The sequence below is a fragment of the Gymnoscopelus microlampas genome, assembly GCF_963454915.1.
Source record: "Gymnoscopelus microlampas genome assembly, chromosome: 13".
NCBI lineage: Eukaryota > Metazoa > Chordata > Actinopteri > Myctophiformes > Myctophidae > Gymnoscopelus > Gymnoscopelus microlampas.
Genome location: NC_139950.1, coordinates 49,911,987 through 49,931,678, shown reverse-complemented (window position 1 = coordinate 49,931,678; position 19,692 = coordinate 49,911,987). Strand labels below are relative to the sequence as shown.

Genomic DNA, 19,692 nt, shown 5'->3' with positions numbered 1-19,692 from the left:
ACATTCTGGTACATTCTGGTACATTCTGGTTTAGCTGTCTTTAAATGAAACATCAGTAGACTAATGGGTCTTATGGAATAGGTGATGTTGGTGGCACTAGAAAAAGATAGTGAATCCCAATGGAATGGGTGGTGTTCAGGGGGTTTGAGGGTGAGGGGTGGGTTGGGGGGGGGGTGATGCAATATGCAAACTGAAACTGACATTGAGGCCTCTTAGCGCCATCTACTGGTATTCATCCATCACATAGAGGTCCTCACACTGTACACACATTTGTAACAGAGATCGATTCATAGGATGACTAAGAGATTTTGGATTTTGAAAACAATAAATACATATTTTAACCACTTAAATCCTCTTGACTTAATAAACAGGATCTGATTTGACTTGGCCCGTTTTTTCCGTTCAGCACCAAACCTTTTCGTCAAAAATAGCCGATGCGTTGCGACACGTTGCAGATTGGCTATTTCTCCCCCCCAGAATAATGGATGCTGGGGTTCAAATGGGGTTTCCAGATTGTACTACTACTAACCATGAATCTAGACTTATAGCAGTACAGTGCATTACACTACAAAACTAAAGGAACACCAATCACTGCAGAGCTCCTACAATTCCAGCCAAAACACATATGGCCAATTTGCATGTGGCTCGTAAAAAAATAACAAATCACCCCAAACAAAAAAACCTTTAAAAATCAATCCCTCTCGCCAGCCTGTTCTTTCTCTCCCTGGCGACTCCGTTTGGTATTTTCATATCCAACACAAGCAGCCCCCCCCCACCACCCCCTACTACCCCCCACCCCTAGCGCCATTTCCTCCAGCCTTGTCACCCTTTCCGACAGGCCCCAGCCAGGGACCTGTCAGGTCGATAATATATAACCTTTGGCGTGGTGCATCTGATAAAGTTCCTCACTTTGTGGCGTGACAGTCGTACGCAGGACTAATTTACTGTGCTTTGCTAAGAGGAGCGCTCGGCGCGGGCTGCCTCGTCTCTGGTTCAGTGGTTTGTGACAGGCGGCCAAGTGGAGGAGCAGGCTAAGTCAGTGACCCGCCATGCTTGATGTACATCACTGTGACACTGACCTACTTAACTGCCAGCTCCTCTTGGACGTCAAGCAGATCACCATGGCTGACATTTGGAGAGAGAATTGCCTGCATGGACGTCCGTAGTCAGGCATGACAGATAAACAAGCTAGGATAAAAACACTTTTCTTTCCTTATTTGTGATACCAGTTATTGCTGGTTAACCCCCTTTTCAAGCTGGTATTCCTATATTTTGGGGATGTCAAAATATGGAGAAAAAAAAGATGTCTGTGTTTTTCAAACAGTGTAAAAAAATTGTCAACAATCTGTTTTTTTAAACAACAAAAATGGCAAAAAGAAATAGCAGCTCTACAAGCTCTCAATGTGTCGCATCCTGACACGTTGTGAGCTTGCCGAGTTGCTGTTTTTGCCAATTTGTAGATCGCCTATTTTCGCCGAGACACCATCCTACGACGATGTATAATATAAGGCTTAAGTGTTTAAATAAAAGATAAAAGAGTAAAGGGATTCTTCTCCGATGTTGGCCCGTGTGCTATGTTTGGAAATGTGATCGCTGCTCGTCTTTCAGAAGGTAGGATCGTTTTGCCTGACACATAATAGGCCCACGCCGTCGCCACGGCCATCAAAGTGAACGTCTCAACTCGAATCAGACACAGATTGATGGCGGACGGGTCCGGGACGGTTCCTCCGCGGCGCGCTCAGTTAGGGGCCAATGTGGGAGGCAGTGACCCGGAGCAAAGGGTCCCATCAGTGGCTGTCCCCCGTCTGAGGGCCCCGCTGCCTGTCAACGTCACATTTTAATCGCAAACATAATTTGAATTTACACTAATGAATACAAATGGCTCCCAGGACTCCACAAGCTGAGAGTAATAAATTATTATTGCTCCTAACAATCGCACTTCGCCGGCCCCTTTTTTCAATTAGCCCGCCCCCCACCGCGGAGACGGTGGGGTGGAGGAGCCCACTCAAATGATGATAAACGATGCCACTCACGACGCCGCGAGTCCGATCCCCCGCTCCACTGGCTTTCTAATCTGGGAACATCTTCGACGTGGCGAGGCGTCTCTTTTTTTTTTTCTTTTTCAATTTCTACCCACAGCTTGACGGGAGAGTCGCTTAATTGAAAGCAGGTGTTAATCAACCTATAGCTCTGATGTGGCATGTGATTTTAGGAGGGACTTTGACAAAGAGAAGATCGTCCTTGCCACTCTGGTGAAGAACTGTCTCTGTCTACTCCGCTCTGTGATTCAAGTAGAACTGTCCCCCCCACCTCAAAAACTATAAACAAAACTGCCTCTATATCAGATCCCATCCGTGTCACAGCATCAATAATACGGTTTCCTTAACACAGCAAAATACAGGAAAACTATAACTGATTTATTCTTTAAAGGTAGGGTAAGTGATATTTTTGGCTAATTATTTTTATTTTGTTAAAAGTACTATATTGTGATAGTAATCATTGCTACAGAGTTTGTTGGGTCACAGGGGTCTCTCCAGCTCTTTAGTAAACACAATATAAATACATTTTCAGGTAGGTGACAACATTTAAGCCAATCAGGAGAGAGCACTGAAAATGCATTTTCTGTTTAATAAAGAGCCGGAGAGACATGGAGACTCCTTTTACTGAACAAACACTCTATAGCAATGAGTACTATCACAATATAGAGATATTTAACACGTATTTTAACCAAAGTAAATCACTTACTCTACCTTTAAAAAGGAATCTTTAGAGCACATATAAATATAAATCACATAAATCACAACGGCTACTATATATTTTCCTATATAAATCTTTTCTTTCTGTCTCAGTATACCAAAGCTCTCTTTTAAATCACAGAGAAAGAGCTTTTGACATTCTCTTGTTGTGTACGTATGTACTCTTTCCCAATCCCCTCCAAGTCAAACCCAGGTTAAGGCCGAGTGAAAGACGTTCATTTATTGTGGTTTCTGGGAGAGGTAGCATGATAATTATATGGTAATGCGGTGGAAACGGGCCATTACAGAACTTGGAAGAATCGGCTGCATGCATGCAGTCTCTCTGTTGGTTCAGACCCCCTCACATCACATCTAAAATATCCTCATTATATTCACCCTCTCTCTCTCCAGCCAAATTAACACACTCTCTGACAGCATTTCAATACGTGTGAAAACCTCAATATGAAACGCTTCCACAAACACGCCGGTGCTTCGTGCTTCATGCTCGAGTCAAGAGGAAGTTCAGGAATGCGATTATGTATTTCTATGCCAGCGTTTCTAAACATATTATGACATTTCAAGGACCTCCATAACTCTGAGAGTTTACACATAGACAGTGGTGGAAAAATAGCTCACAGCTTTTACTTTAGTATCAAAAGTATCAATACTGCAGTGTGGAAATACTCTGTTACAACTGTAAAAGTCCGGTAATCAAAATTGACTTGAGTAAAAGTACGAAAGTATTGCCATCAAAATGTACTTAAGGTACCAAAAGTCAAAGTACTCAACTTTTGAAAATAGCAGATCTACAAGCTCACAATGCGTCGCATTGCGACGCATTGTGAGCTTGTAGAGCGGCTATTTTCAAATATATATATATATATATATATATTTCAAATATATATATATATATATATATATATATATATATATATATATATATATATATATATATATATATATTAGGGCTGGGACTCGATTAAAAAAAATAATCTAATTAATTAGAGGCTTTGTAATTAATTAATCTAAATTAATCGCATGTTTAATCGCATATCAATATTTGACCTGTGAAGCAATTTCTTTTCAGTTAAAACAGATTTTGGTATATGAGTGAATCAATGAGTCAAATACATAAGTTTAAGCAACAAAAAATAGTTCTGCACACAACCGTGTTTTTATCCACGCTTCCAACAGAGAGTCTTTTAAATCTAAATTTCCCATCCACTGAGCCAAGCAAAGCAGTCTGATTGGCTTCTTGTCCCATTGTGTGCGCTGGGGTGTGTTGGCTGTTGGTTGGTGCACTGGTATGATCGGTACACCTGAAACTCGTTCAGTGAGAAACTAAGCGCGATTAAAATGCGATTAATTTTTTTAATCGCGTTAATTTTCTGTAATTAATTAATCTAAATTAATCAGTTAAAGTCCCAGCCCTAATATATATATATATATATATATATATATATATATATATATATATATATATATATATATATATATATATAGGGCTGAGGTTAATGTAAGTTTTGTGATAATAATCTGAATCTACAAAGTAACTAAAGCTGTCAAATAATTGTAATAAAAGTAAAAGTATAATATTTGCCTCTGGTATAGACGTAACAGTACTGAAAATGGGATATACTCCAATAAAGTAAAAAATCCTCAAAAGTGTACTTTAGTACAGTACTTGAGTACAAGTACTTAGTTACTTTCCACCACTGCAAATATAAACCACATGGAGCCCTTTGGTTCCATTTGTAGGATATACTCTCAGAGACCTGTTAAAGTCCATTGAGAACCCCCTCCCCCCAAGGAACCCTGGGGGTCCCAACTTTGAGAACCACTGTTCTTATACGATTGTGTTATCGCCAACTATGGTAGTTTGTAGTGCTGTTAACTACTTGGTCAGTATACTGGTCAGCTGACAGGCACGTTAGGGAAGCATCGGCCCTCTCTCCAATCCATTTTTTTTGGCAGGAAATAATGGCGGTATTGTTCAGCCGAAAATAAAATGCCAACAACTCTATTTGGTCTGGGAATAACGGTAAGTAATCACACAGGCCTAAACAATGGTTCCCTTCTTTGTAGAACGAGTCTGTTTTTGCTATCATCGCTGTAATAACACAACCAACTTTAGCGCTGCATAGACCCTACTGTATGTAGCAGCTGAATGGTACAAACATAACCCTCGCCTTCTGAACTTCTGCTTCTGGTTTGCAAACTGGTTGAACTGGTTGAACTCCCACTAAGGCAGTGAGAACCTTAATAAAGATCTGTGAGGGTGGATCTACACACAGAGAAATTAAGGTGCCAAACTGGTTCTTCAGAGTGATGCCACAGAAGAACCATTTTTGGTTCCAGAAAGAACCTTTCAGACCATTTAATTGAATGGTTCTATAAAGAACCCCAAACCCCTTAAACCGTATAAGCATCAACCGGCTGAAAAGTGTTAGTCGAAAATAGCAGATCTACAAGCTTGTAGAATGTCTGCCTATTAACACATGGTTTAAGAGTTCAAAGGTTCCTCAAAGAACTTTGACAAAAAAAGGTTCTCTAGAAACAGATGAGGAACAAGAACCATTCACTTGATCAAATGCTTCTTCAGTACAATAGTTGATGGTTCTTTGTGGAACCCTATAGCCTTTTAAAGAGTGTTTAAAAGTGTTTTGAGCTTGTAGATCTGCTACTTTTGCCGTTTTTGAATTTGAATCCTGAAAAGTAAGCGTTTTGGAGACAGTATGAGGTTTCCACCCGACAGACACACTTAGAGGCTTATTCCATATTATCTTACTTATTTACTTGCTTACTCACTCGTTTATTTTACTGTGTTTTCTCATCATGATTGGTTCTCTGAAAAACAGACCTGGCAGCTTATAGTTGGAACCCAGACAAAGGCTCATAAAAGTAAATATAACGTCTCTGAATCAACGTTAACCACATGAACCCATAGCGTACCTATTCTGGGGGCGAAGACGAGATCTGGCTTATAGAGGGAAATACTATAGCGGACCTAGTATAGAGCCCTGGGGGACCCCGGTTTAAGTGGTTAACTGACAGATGATTCATGCAGCATCCCAGGTATTTCTCTCTCTCTCTCTGAGAGGTTATGTCGCCACAGAGAGAGAACGGTGCAGGAAACGGCATAAGAACCTGACACAGAGTGGAAGACTAACGGTCTCAGCTAATTAAATCCATCACGCAAAGCACTTCTGGATGTAATTCTAGACCCCACACGCAGCCCACCGCACGGAACCAGAGGGGGGGGGGGGGGGGGGGGGGCCTACACATCAAACTACAGATAATTACAAGTGAACCTACGGCGGCAGCAAACCTACAGAGGCATTATAATATGATCCTTAGAAAAAATATCTCAAAATTGTACTTAAGTACAGTACTTGAGTAAATGTACTTAGTTAGTAGTAGAAGCTAGCCAATAAAGTGGTGTTCTTCTTATTGGGTCAGTGTGGCCACGGATGTGTCTCCGACCGTGCGTTTTGTCACTGTCAACCGTCATGGCGGAGGGGGGGGGGGGGGGGGGGGGATTACCCAGTGGGGTTGACTGACTCACAAAAGGCATATGGTCAACATCACATCGCCACAAACACTCTGCCACAAACACTCAGCCACAAACGCCACAAACACTCAGCTATGCTGCACTCATTCCATGCCATTTCAAAAGTCATTGCTCAAAAAACACAACAACCCCACAGCAACAAAAAAAAAAGTCCTACGTGTTAATTTAACCCTGAATGGACTTTTGAGGGCCAATTTTCTTTTACTGCGTCAGAGTTAAATGAACAGTAACACTGAGGACTTTACGGCGCAATAAATCAGCTCTTTGTTTTGGAGTCTGGGGGGACTGTGCAGTAATTATTGTGGAACATACACAGTAAAATCCTCAGTGTTAATTTATTCGTTTGCGACTGCTTCAGGGGACCCTTAGCTAAATGATTGATGGCTGGAAACCAAAATGGACCCTTTACAGGGTCTGCAACTCTGAGGGTAACACATGGACACATGATACATTACACTGTAAAACCCTCAGTGTTCTTTTAACTCTGACAGTGTACTACAAATGTAACTTTTAACTCTGAGAGTGTACTATATAAATGTATCTCTTAACTCTGAGAGTGTACTATATAAATGTATCTTTTAACTCTGAGAGTGTACTACAAATATAACTTTTAACTCTCAGACAGGTCCATTTGGTTACATTTGTAATACACTCTCAGACGGGTTCATTTGGTTACATTTGTAATACACTCTCAGACGGGTTCATTTGGTTACATTTGTAATACACTCTCAGACAGGTTCATTTGGTTACATTTGTAATACACTCTCAGACAGGTTCATTTGGTTACATTTGTAGTACACCCTCAGAGTTAAAAGAACGCTGAGGGTTTCTACAGTGTAATGGGGAAACGGTGAGGGGGTTGGTTGGTCCTTCGCTGAACTTCCTGTGTTAATGACACGCGGACGTAGTATTTGCTGACTCCTGCTCAACGAGGCACACACAGGTGAGTCAACATCACCTTTTCCTCCCATCGTCCACTTAGCACTCAACGCTCGGCACGGCTGACATACACGCGCTTCCCTCGGAAACGAAAAAAAAACACCTCCTCCTCGACCATCATGGGCATTAAGGCCTGCTTATTGAAAAACCCCATGTTGTTGCTGCTGCTGCCCTGAAACGTCACTTAGCTGTGTGTGTGTGTGTGTGTGTGTGTGTGTGTGTGTGTGTGTGTGTGTGTGTGTGTGTGTGTGTGTGTGTGTGTGTGTGTGTATATTTACCAGTAGGTGGACTTATCTCAGAGTTTCTCACCACTTTGTCCAGATTGTTGTAAAAAAATAACCCTGCAGCTGAACTGAATACTTTGTACGCAAACATGTCTATGTTCCCAGGGTTCTATTTTTTTCTCTTCTTCTACATTATAGCTATTCTTGCTGTTGGGGCAGAAACTTCCCATCTCCATGTTTTAACTTTTTGTATTTTTTTTCTCCGTAAATTAAAGGTATAGTTCACCTAAAAAAAATATATATTTTTTTCTATCTAGAAATCTTGACAGAGACGATAGCTATAACGATGACGATGGTGAATGATATAGTTAATAGTGTAGGATGGGCCTTAACCCTATAACGCTGGGAACAAAGGACCCTGGGAACATAGAAATGACCCCTTTGTCACTCATCCTGATGCATTCTGGGTCTGTCAATAATCAAATCTCTCAAAGGCAGAGATCAGAAAAGAGGGGATTTAAGTGCTTCATGTTTACCTCAGGAGTGTCTGTTTGACTCATGTTTATGCCCCATGTTTCCCCAGACAGCGCAAAATCCATTGGTTACGTACGGTAGAAACCAATTTCCCAGCTAGTGTCCTTCAGGGCAATAAGTCCCAGACCTCCCAAGCACTACAAACTACAGCGGGATGATGATGGCGTCATTGAGAGAACGGGCATAAACAGAGAGAAACACTTTGGGCGATGAAGGATTGCCGTTGTCAACGTATTGTGAAAGCCGGCCCTAATAATACACTGTGAAATATTCCCTTTCTCTATATAGCGTGACCAGTAATGATCGGCTTTGCGGCCCCCGGTTCCCGCGTTCCCCTCGTTCACACAGGTGAGTAATGGAAGGATGGCTTGTTCAATCTCGAGCTGTTTATTAATCCCACAAAAACAAACGGAGCGAGTTTGAGCCTCGCACAGTGTCTGACAGGAGATTCAAGGTGAGACTTGACAGGAAGGGACGTACGGGGACACTACACAGCAGAGGAGGAGGAGGAGGAGGGGGGGGGGATGGGCTGGGGGGGGGGTGAGAAGGGAGGCGTCAGGGAGGCGAGTGGGAGCACATAATTTGTGTGCTATTTTTAATCTGTGCTGCGGAGAGGAAAGAAAACACGCCGGTGAGACGGTTGAGCCTGATGGGTGTGTTAGAGGAGGGGGGGGGGGGGGGGGGGGGGGCGGACTGACTGGAGGATTTACTGGGAGCCGGTGAGCTCATTTCTACACTTTCCTCAGGCTTTTAAATCACGCCTCTCCACCAAACTCACTTCTGCTAATGACTTTACCACCACCGACCTCTGTGGATTCTCCTCCTGACTACTTACTGTGTGAGGCTTCCCACAAATATGGATGTAAACAGTCCATATACGCCACAGGCCTCACTTTGATACAAAGAGTTCATGTTTAACCACATGAACCCTGGCTTTAGCGTCCCTTTTCTCAGCATGTCATTAATAGGTGAACATTCCGCTAAAGTGGATGAACATTATGCAAAAAAATTGATCAACATTCTACGTAAATGGGCACAGTACAGTATGTGTAATTTGTGTGTGAATTCGAATGCAGTGGATTATTATTTAATGTATGTTTTTGTTTTTCTTTAAATGTTGTTTTATGTGGACCGTAATGTCTAACGTATACTGTAGGTTTTGTTTTATTTTTGCTATTAAATGTATGTTTTTAAATATATATTGTTTTAAGACTGGAAGACATGGAAGACCGGGGATCCTAAACAAATAGACTTTGCGGCTCTTGAGAGATTTAAACAATAGTGTGGGTGATATCACATTTTTCATGGAGTTATTCAATAATCATCCATCCTGTCACTGGAGGGTTTTGAAAACGAAATGACACTTCCTATAAAAACAAACAAAAGGAAATGACATAGTTATCATCGACCCATTTGGAGAATATTTGAGAATTGAGGTCCATGGCCTGCTGTCATCGTGCAACGAGAAATACACTATGCTGGTGACAGGCCACAGACACACACACACACACACACACGAGTGTGCACGCACGCACACAAACAACCACGTTAGTATTACTAGACTTTTGAGAACCTCAACATTTTAGGAAATTCATTTTATAAATGCCATTTTTATACAACTTTTTGTTGCATCATCTTTTTAACCCTATAAAGGTCCTTACACACAGGGGGCGATTTTTTCATTCGAATAACATGTTTTTTTAAAAATCTTATAAAGTCAATGCAAGCTTCCACATTAGTTTCGCGGAGCGAAAAAGCGTCTTTTATTTATTCGGGACGAGTCCGAATTTTGCGTATATTCGCAAAATCGCCGGTGTGTAATGACCTTAACCCTCACATCTGAGTTTAATTGTGTGCCGGTGTCATGTACCCAAAATAGCTGATCTACAAGCTCACACAACGTGTCGCAGTACGACACGTTGTGAGCTTGTACATCAGCTATTTTAGGTGTATGCGACACACATCGCACAACTAAGTATAAATCAAGTTTAAAGCAGCACTACTGTACGTAACTTTTCTTTTTGTTTTACCCCGGGATTTGAACCCGGGTCTTCGGCGCGAGCGCTGGAATCTTTACCAGTGAGCTAATAGAGCCTGTCTGGTTGGTCTAGGGCAGGGGTCTTCAACGTTTTCAGGCCAAGGACCCCCTAGCTGAGAGAGAGATGAAGCAGGGACCCCCTCTATATTGTATGAAATTGTGTTTCAGATTAACGTTTTTTTTTACTTAGTCTGCTCTTTTTTCCCTCTACACCTATAGCCTCTTTGCCAAAAATAGCCGATCTAGAGAGAGTTTTAGCCCGCATAATCAAGAGTTTTAGCCCGCATAATCCAGGATATTTGTCCACGTTTTTCTGGAGGGTCAATTTAATCTACATATATATTTATGACCATAAAACAATATGTTTTTCTTGTGGGGACCAGACAGGGGGGGGGGGGGGGTGAGCAGAGAAAGAAGGAGGAAGAGTGAATGGGAGAAAGAGTAAATCTACTCAGAGGTTTTCCCCAGCCTCAGGTTTATGTGTGTGTGTGTGTGTGTGTGTGTGTGCGCGAGGCGTGCGTGTGTGCGCGCGCGCGCGTGCGTGTGTGTGTGTGTGTGTGTGGAGCGGCATGTTTCCTAGGGGTTTCCATGCTGTCACAAAGACCCCTGTGAGACCCAGCTTATTTACCCTGCAGTTAAAACCCGAGAGGGAGTATACCCCGTAGTAAAAAAAAAAGTGAAGTGGGGGGGGGCTCCCATTAGATTTAGGGGGCCGTCTATCCGGCTCCATGCCGTCAGGGAAAACCCTACGGAATGAGAGCAGCTCCTCAGGTTATTATACTTTGTTGTCCGGCGAGCTGTGATACCGTGTCACGTTTTTCCCTCTAGAAAATCAGTTGTTTCCGGGGAAACAACTGATTTAAAAAAAAAAAGATTATTTTGGCTTTTTCTGCCTTTATTGATAGTATACATATATAGTATATATATATACAGTGGACTGACAGGAAGTGGGGAGAGAGAGTCGGGGAGTGACACGCTGCAAAGGTCGTCGGGATCGGGATTCTATCCCACTGCATTAGCTGCCTAGGTGCACCGGACCGCTACGCCAACCGTCCGGACCAATTTGGGGCTTCTTGCCCCGAAAAGGTTTGAGAACTACTGGTTTAAATTAGGCTTCGTTCCGTACAGGTGAAGAACTACTGGTTTAAATTAGGCTTCGTTCCGTACAGGTGAAGAACTACTGGTTTAAATTAGGCTTCGCTCCGTACAGGTGAAGAACTACTGGTTTAAATTAGGCTTCGCTCCGTACAGGTGAAGAGTGACAAGAATTATACGCTGGTCTACGCTGTGTTAAATATCAGAGCCTATAAACTGTTATTGCTCTCGACAAAAAGTCATAATTCTATTTCAGAATAGTTTTTAATGAAAGAGAGAGAGAGAGGTATTACATTGTTCTCAGTCATCGGTTACATAGTGGCTATAGTACAGTGACAAGATATGAATTCAGCATAAAGGAGAGGTTGTGCAATTCAGCGTCATTACATTTCAACTCCCGTTTATCGTATTAAGCACTTGTCAAGACTGTACAAGAATGTTTTTTTTTAATCACAGGTGATGCAAAGTGTTGTGCTTCTGGTGCTTCTGGTGCTTCTGGTGCTGCGCGTCATAATTTTTGTCACAAAGAGAAAACCCATAACCTTTGACCCACAGGATCAAACCAACATCTTCACCAGGATCTCGAGTGGCTCTTTTTAAGACCTGGAAGGTTTAACCACAGAAACCGTCCCATAATAACCTGAAACCCCCCCCCAGAACCCGTTTGTCACGTTCTATGATGGTTTCGTATTCACGTTCCCATTTATAACCAGAAGAAGAACCCCCCCCCCCCCCCCCTGAAAGGAGGAGAGGTACGTCTTAAAACAAAACTCAAATGTGGAAATAGACAATCTCACGCTTTGTATGCTTGTAGATCGGCTATTAAAAACAAAAAATAAAAATACAAGTTCTGAGTTCTGGGTTCCCAGAATTCAGGGTTATCACCACCTCCTGAGCAGGGCCCCAATTAGGTTCCGAGAACCTCATCTGAAACCGAGCCCTATAAGCGTTTATATATGGAAACAAATTAAGATCCCGAGAAACGCGCTGCACGGCACACAGCGCGGCGCGGCTCGCTTTAGTTCTCGTCGTCAAAAAGAGCCAAAGGAGAAACTCCTATACGGACCAACTTGGAAGAAGAAGAAGAGGAAGAAGAAGAAGACGAAGGTGTGCTGGAAACCAATTGAGCTGAAAAGTGGTTTCATTTCATACACAGTACAGTACAGAGGCAGATGGCTGTACATTGGCCATAACACATGGCAAAGATAGACTCTTACTAGCATTATCACAAACAGAGGTACCGTTATTACGAACATGTTATTGGGCAAAAGGCTCTCATTCTGAACCCCCCACCCACCATTTTCCTCGAACCACGGTGGAGAGTATTGCTTTGTTACATTCCACAGCTTGATCATGTCCAAATGTGCGATGTCTACAGTCATTAAGGAAAAACTCCATGGCTAAAGGATATCGTACTTTTGTAAAGACTGCATGCAGTAGCAGAAGAACGATGCAGAGCAGCACATAGCGGCTAAAAAGAGTGTGTGCGCCTAAAGCCTGAGGTTGAAATCAGCAGCAGCAAATATTCAATCTGTTCAGTCGGTAGATACATAGTACGCAGCTCTATCAATTTGTACATCATATACATATACATATATTACAGTGGCAATGACAAGATTGTGAGCCCCTGTTGCTGTTGTGTTGTGTGTTTGTGCTCTTAACTGTGCCATTACAGAAAGGTAGATGCAAAAAAACGTGACATCTTATTCTAACCTCGTAATTCTTCAGAGAGAGAGAGAGAGAGATCAGTTGAAGAGATTATCCCAAAAAAATTGTGCTTGCCCACACGGTGAAATCTCCACTATAGACCTTTGATCAAATCACAAAAAATTGTGCATATATTTTTTTTAATATTAGCTGTTATATAGGCTACCACATCATCCGTTATCTGCATTACCACAGAATCATGTTAAAAGATGTTTTGTTGTTTGTGCTATGACGTTGTGCGATGTGATGATCGTGTCTTACAGAAAAAATGGAACCTGCACGCAAAGACAACATGGCAGTGGGGGGTCACAAAGTTGACATTGCCGCCGTTTACAAACAACTTATTACAGCAAGTAAAGTGAGAATCAATATTCCTCTGGCTCTGGTGGTCAATAAAAACTTGACCTGTTTTAAAGTCTCCACCAACAAGACCTCAGCAAAAGCTGTGCATACTATCTAACCAACTGGTTCTCTCAATCCGTAGCTCACCTCCCCCTCTCCCCCCCCCCCCCGGTGAAAGCGAGCCAGGGGTTACATTCGGAGCCAGAGGTGCAAGTCTTTCCAAGGCACTTGATTCACTGTTCACTTCCATAGGTGACCGAAATAAACGACAGTATCCATTGATTCCTAATGCCCTTATCTCCAGCTTAATGAATGCACTTATTCTTAATGACATGTCGACACATGCTTCATCAAATCCTACTCATCGCCGTGTTTCAAACAGATCCGCGTTGTCGGTGCGTTTTGATCCGTTTATTACTTTGTGCACTTTGATGAGCGAGGTGACATTATTGCCCGATAAAAGATGCGCTGGTAAATATATATACTCTTCAGTTTTTTCCGATGATTACCAGATTTAAGATTTCATGCAATGTAGGTTGTTAAGAAATAAATACATCTTGCAAATGAAAAGACAGTGGAGAGTGGTAAAATAGATACGTTTAAATAGAAACATAAATCATAAAAAAAAAGAAAGAAAGAAAGATGCTCGATAACAGAAGGCAAAGTCACTAAGCCCGAAAAGGCAATAAACTCAGTGATCTAAGTCATAACTCATAAACACAACCACAGCACTATAAATGAACGATAGTGAAATCAGAATCCTGCTTCTCTCGTATTCCATTACAGATCCTGTGATAACAGGGTGATAACAGTGTAATAATGACACTGTTCATACTATAGCCTGGTCCTATGCGGTCATAGGGCTGACGCGGTGTCACCATAGCCTGTCCTTTAAAGTGTTGCTGGAGCTGGAAACATCTCAGACTACTTTGTGGTCTCGGGGACTGTCCGGTTGCCATTGGTTTCCATGAAGCTGTAAAATCCCCTGTAAAACCTCCAACCAGACTTTGTAGCAGAAGAGGTACTGTCCCTGAAAGAGACACAAGAGAGACAACGGTGACGTGTCTTAAATCCCGATGTATATATACTAAATTAGCGGATCTACAAGCTTCACAGCGCGTCACGGCACGACACCTCGTGAGCTTTGTAGATCTGCTGTTTTACACTTTGCCAACGGTTGCTTCTTTTTTTTAATAAAATGTGAAACTATGAACAGGTTGAACTGACCTTGGTCTGAATCATCCCGTACCTCTGGAGTCTCATCTGTTTCACGATGTCAATCACGTTAATCTGGGGACACAGACATCATGTTTATATGTATATATATATATATACACAGACAGACAGACAGACAGACAGACAGACAGACAGACAGACAGATAGATAGATTATTCACATTTAATTTGTATTATATATCGTCTCTGTCAGGTGTAAACCTCATAATTATGTCCAAAACTGTTACTTTTCAGGATTAAAAAAAATAAAATAGCAGATCGACAAGCTCAAAACACTTCACGCCTGTAGATCTGCTATTTTGGATATTACTACGCTCTAGTATCATTAAGCATGAGAGCGACAATATATAAGGCTCGCACTCACAGGCAAGTCGTTCTCGATGAGGCTGAGGATGATGTCGGTGCAGATGAGGACTCCGGCGCGCCCGATGCCCGCGCTGCAGTGCACGGTGACGGGGCCCTTGTGGTGCACGGCCCGCAGGTAGCGGATGAAGCGCACCAGCTGCTCCGAGCAGCGCGGCACGCCGTGGTCGGGCCAGCGCGTGAACTTCAGGTGACGCACGAAGTGGGTTTCGCCCGTCTGAAACGTGAGAAGACTTTTAGTGGTGGTGGTTCTTAGATATATACCACAATGTAGAAATACTACAGGCAGGTAACGATTTATCCTAAATCCATTCAAATCGATTCAAACTGGTGACAATTTAAATCAATTTAATACAAAATGGATGGCGATGCAAACAGCAGAAAAAGAAATAAGACTAGAAAATGTGCTCCTCGGAGCACAAGTCTCCGCCAGCAGACCCGTGCTATTTTAACCAAAGGAAATCACTTACCCTATCTTTAACCATAGTTTTCTAGAAATGTTCTGATTCTTAGATTAGAACATCTAAGGATTAGAACATGTTAGCTTGGCTAACATGTTCAATCAGCCAAGCTAACATGTCCAATGTTAGCTTGGCTGATGGCACTGATGTCACTTCAAAACATGTAAACAATGTTTTGAAGTGACACACCTATTTATAGGGCTCTATTTTATCATGCGTCTCGCTAGCCAATCAAAGCACACCCTTTCAACATATTGCCACGTGTCACGTGAAGCTTGACCAATGTTAGCTCGGTGGACACACGGAAGGACGAGAACGAAAACAATAGTCTCCTGGCGGAGACAAAAATACAGGATCTTTGCAAGAGAATTGATTTAAAAAAAAGTGTTTTCAGTCATTTGCTACTGTATTGAAAAGAGGATTAGAGTAAAACACAGTATTGTAAGAAAAATAATTACTAAGCCAATAATTTGATGACCTGCAGCGGTTCCGGTAGGAGACACAAAGAGTCTCCTTTGTGTCTCCTACCGGAACCGCTGCCTATCGGTCCGCTGGTCATCAAATTATTGCCAGACCTGAAAGGTATGGCCTACACGAGCCTTTGTCACCAATTTGTCCATACATGGTATGTCTGGTTGTGGTTAAGTTTCTTATGCATGAATAAATAGGCACAGACTAGTCGTGATATCACTATTATGTCACAAGTATAAATACGGTTGGTATATAACGTAAGACACAAAGATTTCAGAATTAGACTTCACACGATTTCACACAACACCGGCTTAGGTCTGGCACAACCAGGTCTCCTGTTTTTTTAACTTGTTGTCTTAGGAATGAGACAAAAAAAAAAAATCCATGAATTCAAGTCTCCATGGGGTGACTGATCCATAGAAAAAAAAGTCATTATGGGGTGAACTATCCCTTTAAAAAGGTGATACCGTTTCCCTCACCTCTGTCTCCACCATGCGTATGATCTTGATGTAGAAGTACTCCAGACACTGGTGGTTGTCCAGGTACAGCTGGTAGCGGCCCACCGTCAGCGGCGCGCTCAGCTTCTCCGGCCAGTACTTGTGACACTTGACCCGCCCTCGCTCCACCTCCTGGGTCATCATGGCGATGACGTCAGACTTGTTCTCCCACACCATCTGCCAGAAGGCGGGCACGGTGGCGGGCAGGGGGCCCTGGCACGAGATGTAGGAGAACTCGGCGCCGCCCACCGGCATGCGGATGTAGCTGGCGTTGATGTAGTCCTTGTTCTCGCCCAGGGGAACGCGGGTTTTGTCGTCTATAGAAATGCAAGAGAGAGAGAGAGAGGGAGAAAGAAAGAAAGAAAGAAAGAGAAATAAAACATGTACTTTAAACAGTGGTGCAAAGTAACTAAGTATATTTATCAAGTACTGTACTTAACACATCGGGTGCCAGCATTTTTTCATAACAACTTACCGTGGGTGCCAGCATTCTCCCCATTGACTGCGCTTTGCTGTTTAAAGCTTCAGCGTGCGTTACAAGCAAATCCACGCAAAAAAAAGCATCGATTCATGTTGTACCGTGAGCCTGGCTACAGGCTGGAACCATAACATTTCCCTGCCGAGTTACAACGGGGGGTGGGGGGGGGGGATCGCGCATCGTGCATGACCGGTTTTCCCCACAGGAAACAGATTCAGAGATATAGGCGTTTCAAAGTAGGAAATAGACAGGAAGCGGATGGGGGAAAAAAAATGTTTCCGGTGAGCGATCTGGCACTTCCTTTGCAGGATTACAATGGGTGCTCCCAGAGCTGCTCTAGCCCCGCCCGCGCGGAGAAAAACGAAAAAAACTAAAAGACTAAACTCACGGTTCAGACCGTGTTCGGCACCGAAGCAGCGGAACCGCTACTATGTAAACACACGGTTCAGACCGTGTTTGGCACCCGATGTGTTAAGTACAATTTTGAGGTACTTTTATTTCACTGTATTTCCAAGTTGTCTATACTTTTACTTCTACTCCACTACATCTCAGAGGCAAATATTGTACTTTTTGCTCAACAATAATTATTTGAAAACTTTACTAGTTACTTTGCAGATATAAATTATTACATTATAAAACATACATTAACCACTTTAGCCCTATTTTTATACCTTAACGCGTCGCATCGCGACACGTTGTGAGCTTGTAGATCTGCTATTTTCAAACATTTTAGTACTTTTACTTTTGTTACATTTTGATACCAATACTTTTGTACTTTTACTCAAGTACATTTTTAATTCCGGACTTACTTGTAACAGAGTGCTTCTACATTGCAGTATTGATACTTTTACTTAAAGGAGGAGTTCACCCAAAAAATGACTTATTTTCTATCAATTGCACACCCTATGAAGCCTTGAATCCATGGATTCTTTTTTGTTTTTGTGGCATTCCTAAGCTAATAATTTGATTCCCGTCTCCTACCGGCTAATGTATCCGGTAGGAGACACAAAGTAGATTATTTGTGTCTCCTACCGGAAATACACACAGTCATCAAATTATTGTCTTAGGAATGCCACAAAAACAAAAATAAATCCATGAAATCAAGGCTTCATGGGGTGTGTAATTGATAGAAAATAAGTAATTTTTTGGGTGAACTCCTCCTTTAAGTAAAACATTTGAGTACGTCTTCCACCATGACTGTATATATGCAAACGTGTAAGTGCAGGACAAAATGTGTGCATTAGATTAAACCATGAAATGGAAGTAAACACATTTTTATTTTCACTATAGATGTTTTCATATGTTTCTGGAGGGTTTCAAAATACATAATTTGTCACATCTGTTAATCATAAACAAAACCTCACAGGCAGACAATTGTTGCCCTGTGTTGTTTGGCCCAACAAGCTACGCCATTCAAGAGAACGGTAAATAAAGCCAAGTCAACAAGCCTGGAGGAGCCACGGAGCTGCATGGGCAACACAAGCTGGTAGAGCAGTACAGAGGCTTGTTGACGAAGAGAGAGAGAGAGAGAGAGAGAGAGAGAGAGAGAGAGAGAGAGAGAGAGAGGCACTGAGGGAGGCCAGGAATGTTTTTTTTTTTTTTCCGGGGGTTGAAGTCTTCCTGCCCCCGCTGCATTTTGGAGGTCAAAACAACACGGTTTCGGAAATGCTCGGTGGAAAATGAAGCAGTCAGGCGCTAATATGAACGGATGGCTGCGATACTCCCAACACAGTGGACGCTGCTTCCTGCAAAGCAACGTGAGGCAACAAGACGCTGTAGCTGGAAGCAGCTGGAGGCTGAAGAACCAGCAGATGGAGAGATGTTGTGGTGTCAGTGGTGTTCCACTAGGGGACACTATCTTTGTCATCGCCCTACAGTCCATCTCTGAACCCCCCCTGTGACTCCCTCCTCCTGCCCAACACGGAGCACTTAAACATGTTATGTACACACAGGAAAATAAAAGGTGGGATGCCATAGATTAGAAGAACCATTGTTGGTTCCAGAGATGTGTTTTTTCCCCGAAAATAGCAGATCTACAAGCTCACAACGCGACGCGTTGTGAGCTTGTAGATCTGCTATTTTCGATGAACGTCTGCCTATTAACACATCGGGTGCCGAACACGGTCTGAACCGTGTTTTCAGTCTTTTTGTTTTCCACACGGGAGGGGCTGGAGCAGCTCTGGAATCACCCACTGTGATTCTGAGAAGGAATGGCCTTATAGATCACTGCCAAAAAACATCGCTCCCCATCCGCTTCCGTTCTATCTCCTTCTCTAAAACCCCTACAACTCCAAAACTTTTTACGTTGGGGAAAACGACTCATTTTGTATGCGCGATCACGTGTACAGACTCACACATAGACTCCATAAAAACCCCTAATCTATCATATTTTGTAGATAATTCTTATTCACACGCACACACGCACACACACACACACACACACACACACACACACACACACACACACACACACACACACACACACACACACACACACACACACACACACACACACACACACACACACACACACACACACACACACACACACACACACACACACACGTGAATCCCTGCACATCCCCATGTACAGCCCATGTGTGTCAGTGATTATAGTATGTTGTGTTGCTTGTCTTTCATCCTGCCAGGCTGTGGTGTCTCTGTTTACTCTTCTAAAAGCTGATCTGCCAGACCTCTTATTAAACCGTAACAGAGCCTGCAATTAGCTTCCCAGACTACCGTATTTAGTGCGACGGTAATGACCTGATAATTACAGCATAATGCTAACAGATGACACCATCGCACCATTAAAGGCGCGGGGGGGAATTATAAGCTATTGGTACATGTAAATAAACGCTTGGCGCTACTGTTGGGGCATTGTATTGTATTGTTTGGTGTAAAAGAAAAGGTGTATCCTTGAGAATACCGTGAGCCTAATTCATAGTATTCCTGTAAACAACAGAACGGCAGTTTAACCTGGCGCTGCCAAGGAAAAGTGTTTA

General features: G+C 42.7%; 1 protein-coding gene and 1 long non-coding RNA gene across 2 annotated transcripts in view; both read right to left on the bottom strand.

Moving 5' to 3' along the window:
• LOC311059249 overlaps window positions 1-19,692 on the bottom strand; it is a 510,343-nt gene that overhangs the window by 165,201 nt on the left and 325,450 nt on the right. The gene's annotated exons all lie outside the window — the stretch shown is intronic.
• The window catches only part of ptpn20 (protein tyrosine phosphatase non-receptor type 20), a gene marked incomplete at its 5' end in the record, with an annotated part of 91,682 nt that continues 86,054 nt past the window's right edge, over window positions 14,065-19,692 (bottom strand). Inside the window, 4 exons of the mRNA XM_084075409.1 lie at window positions 14,065-14,215; window positions 14,413-14,475; window positions 14,785-15,000; window positions 16,195-16,529. Of these exons, the coding sequence (XP_083931535.1) occupies window positions 14,105-14,215; window positions 14,413-14,475; window positions 14,785-15,000; window positions 16,195-16,529 (725 nt within the window). The 3' untranslated portion in view covers window positions 14,065-14,104. The remainder of the gene's footprint in view (window positions 14,216-14,412; window positions 14,476-14,784; window positions 15,001-16,194; window positions 16,530-19,692) is intronic.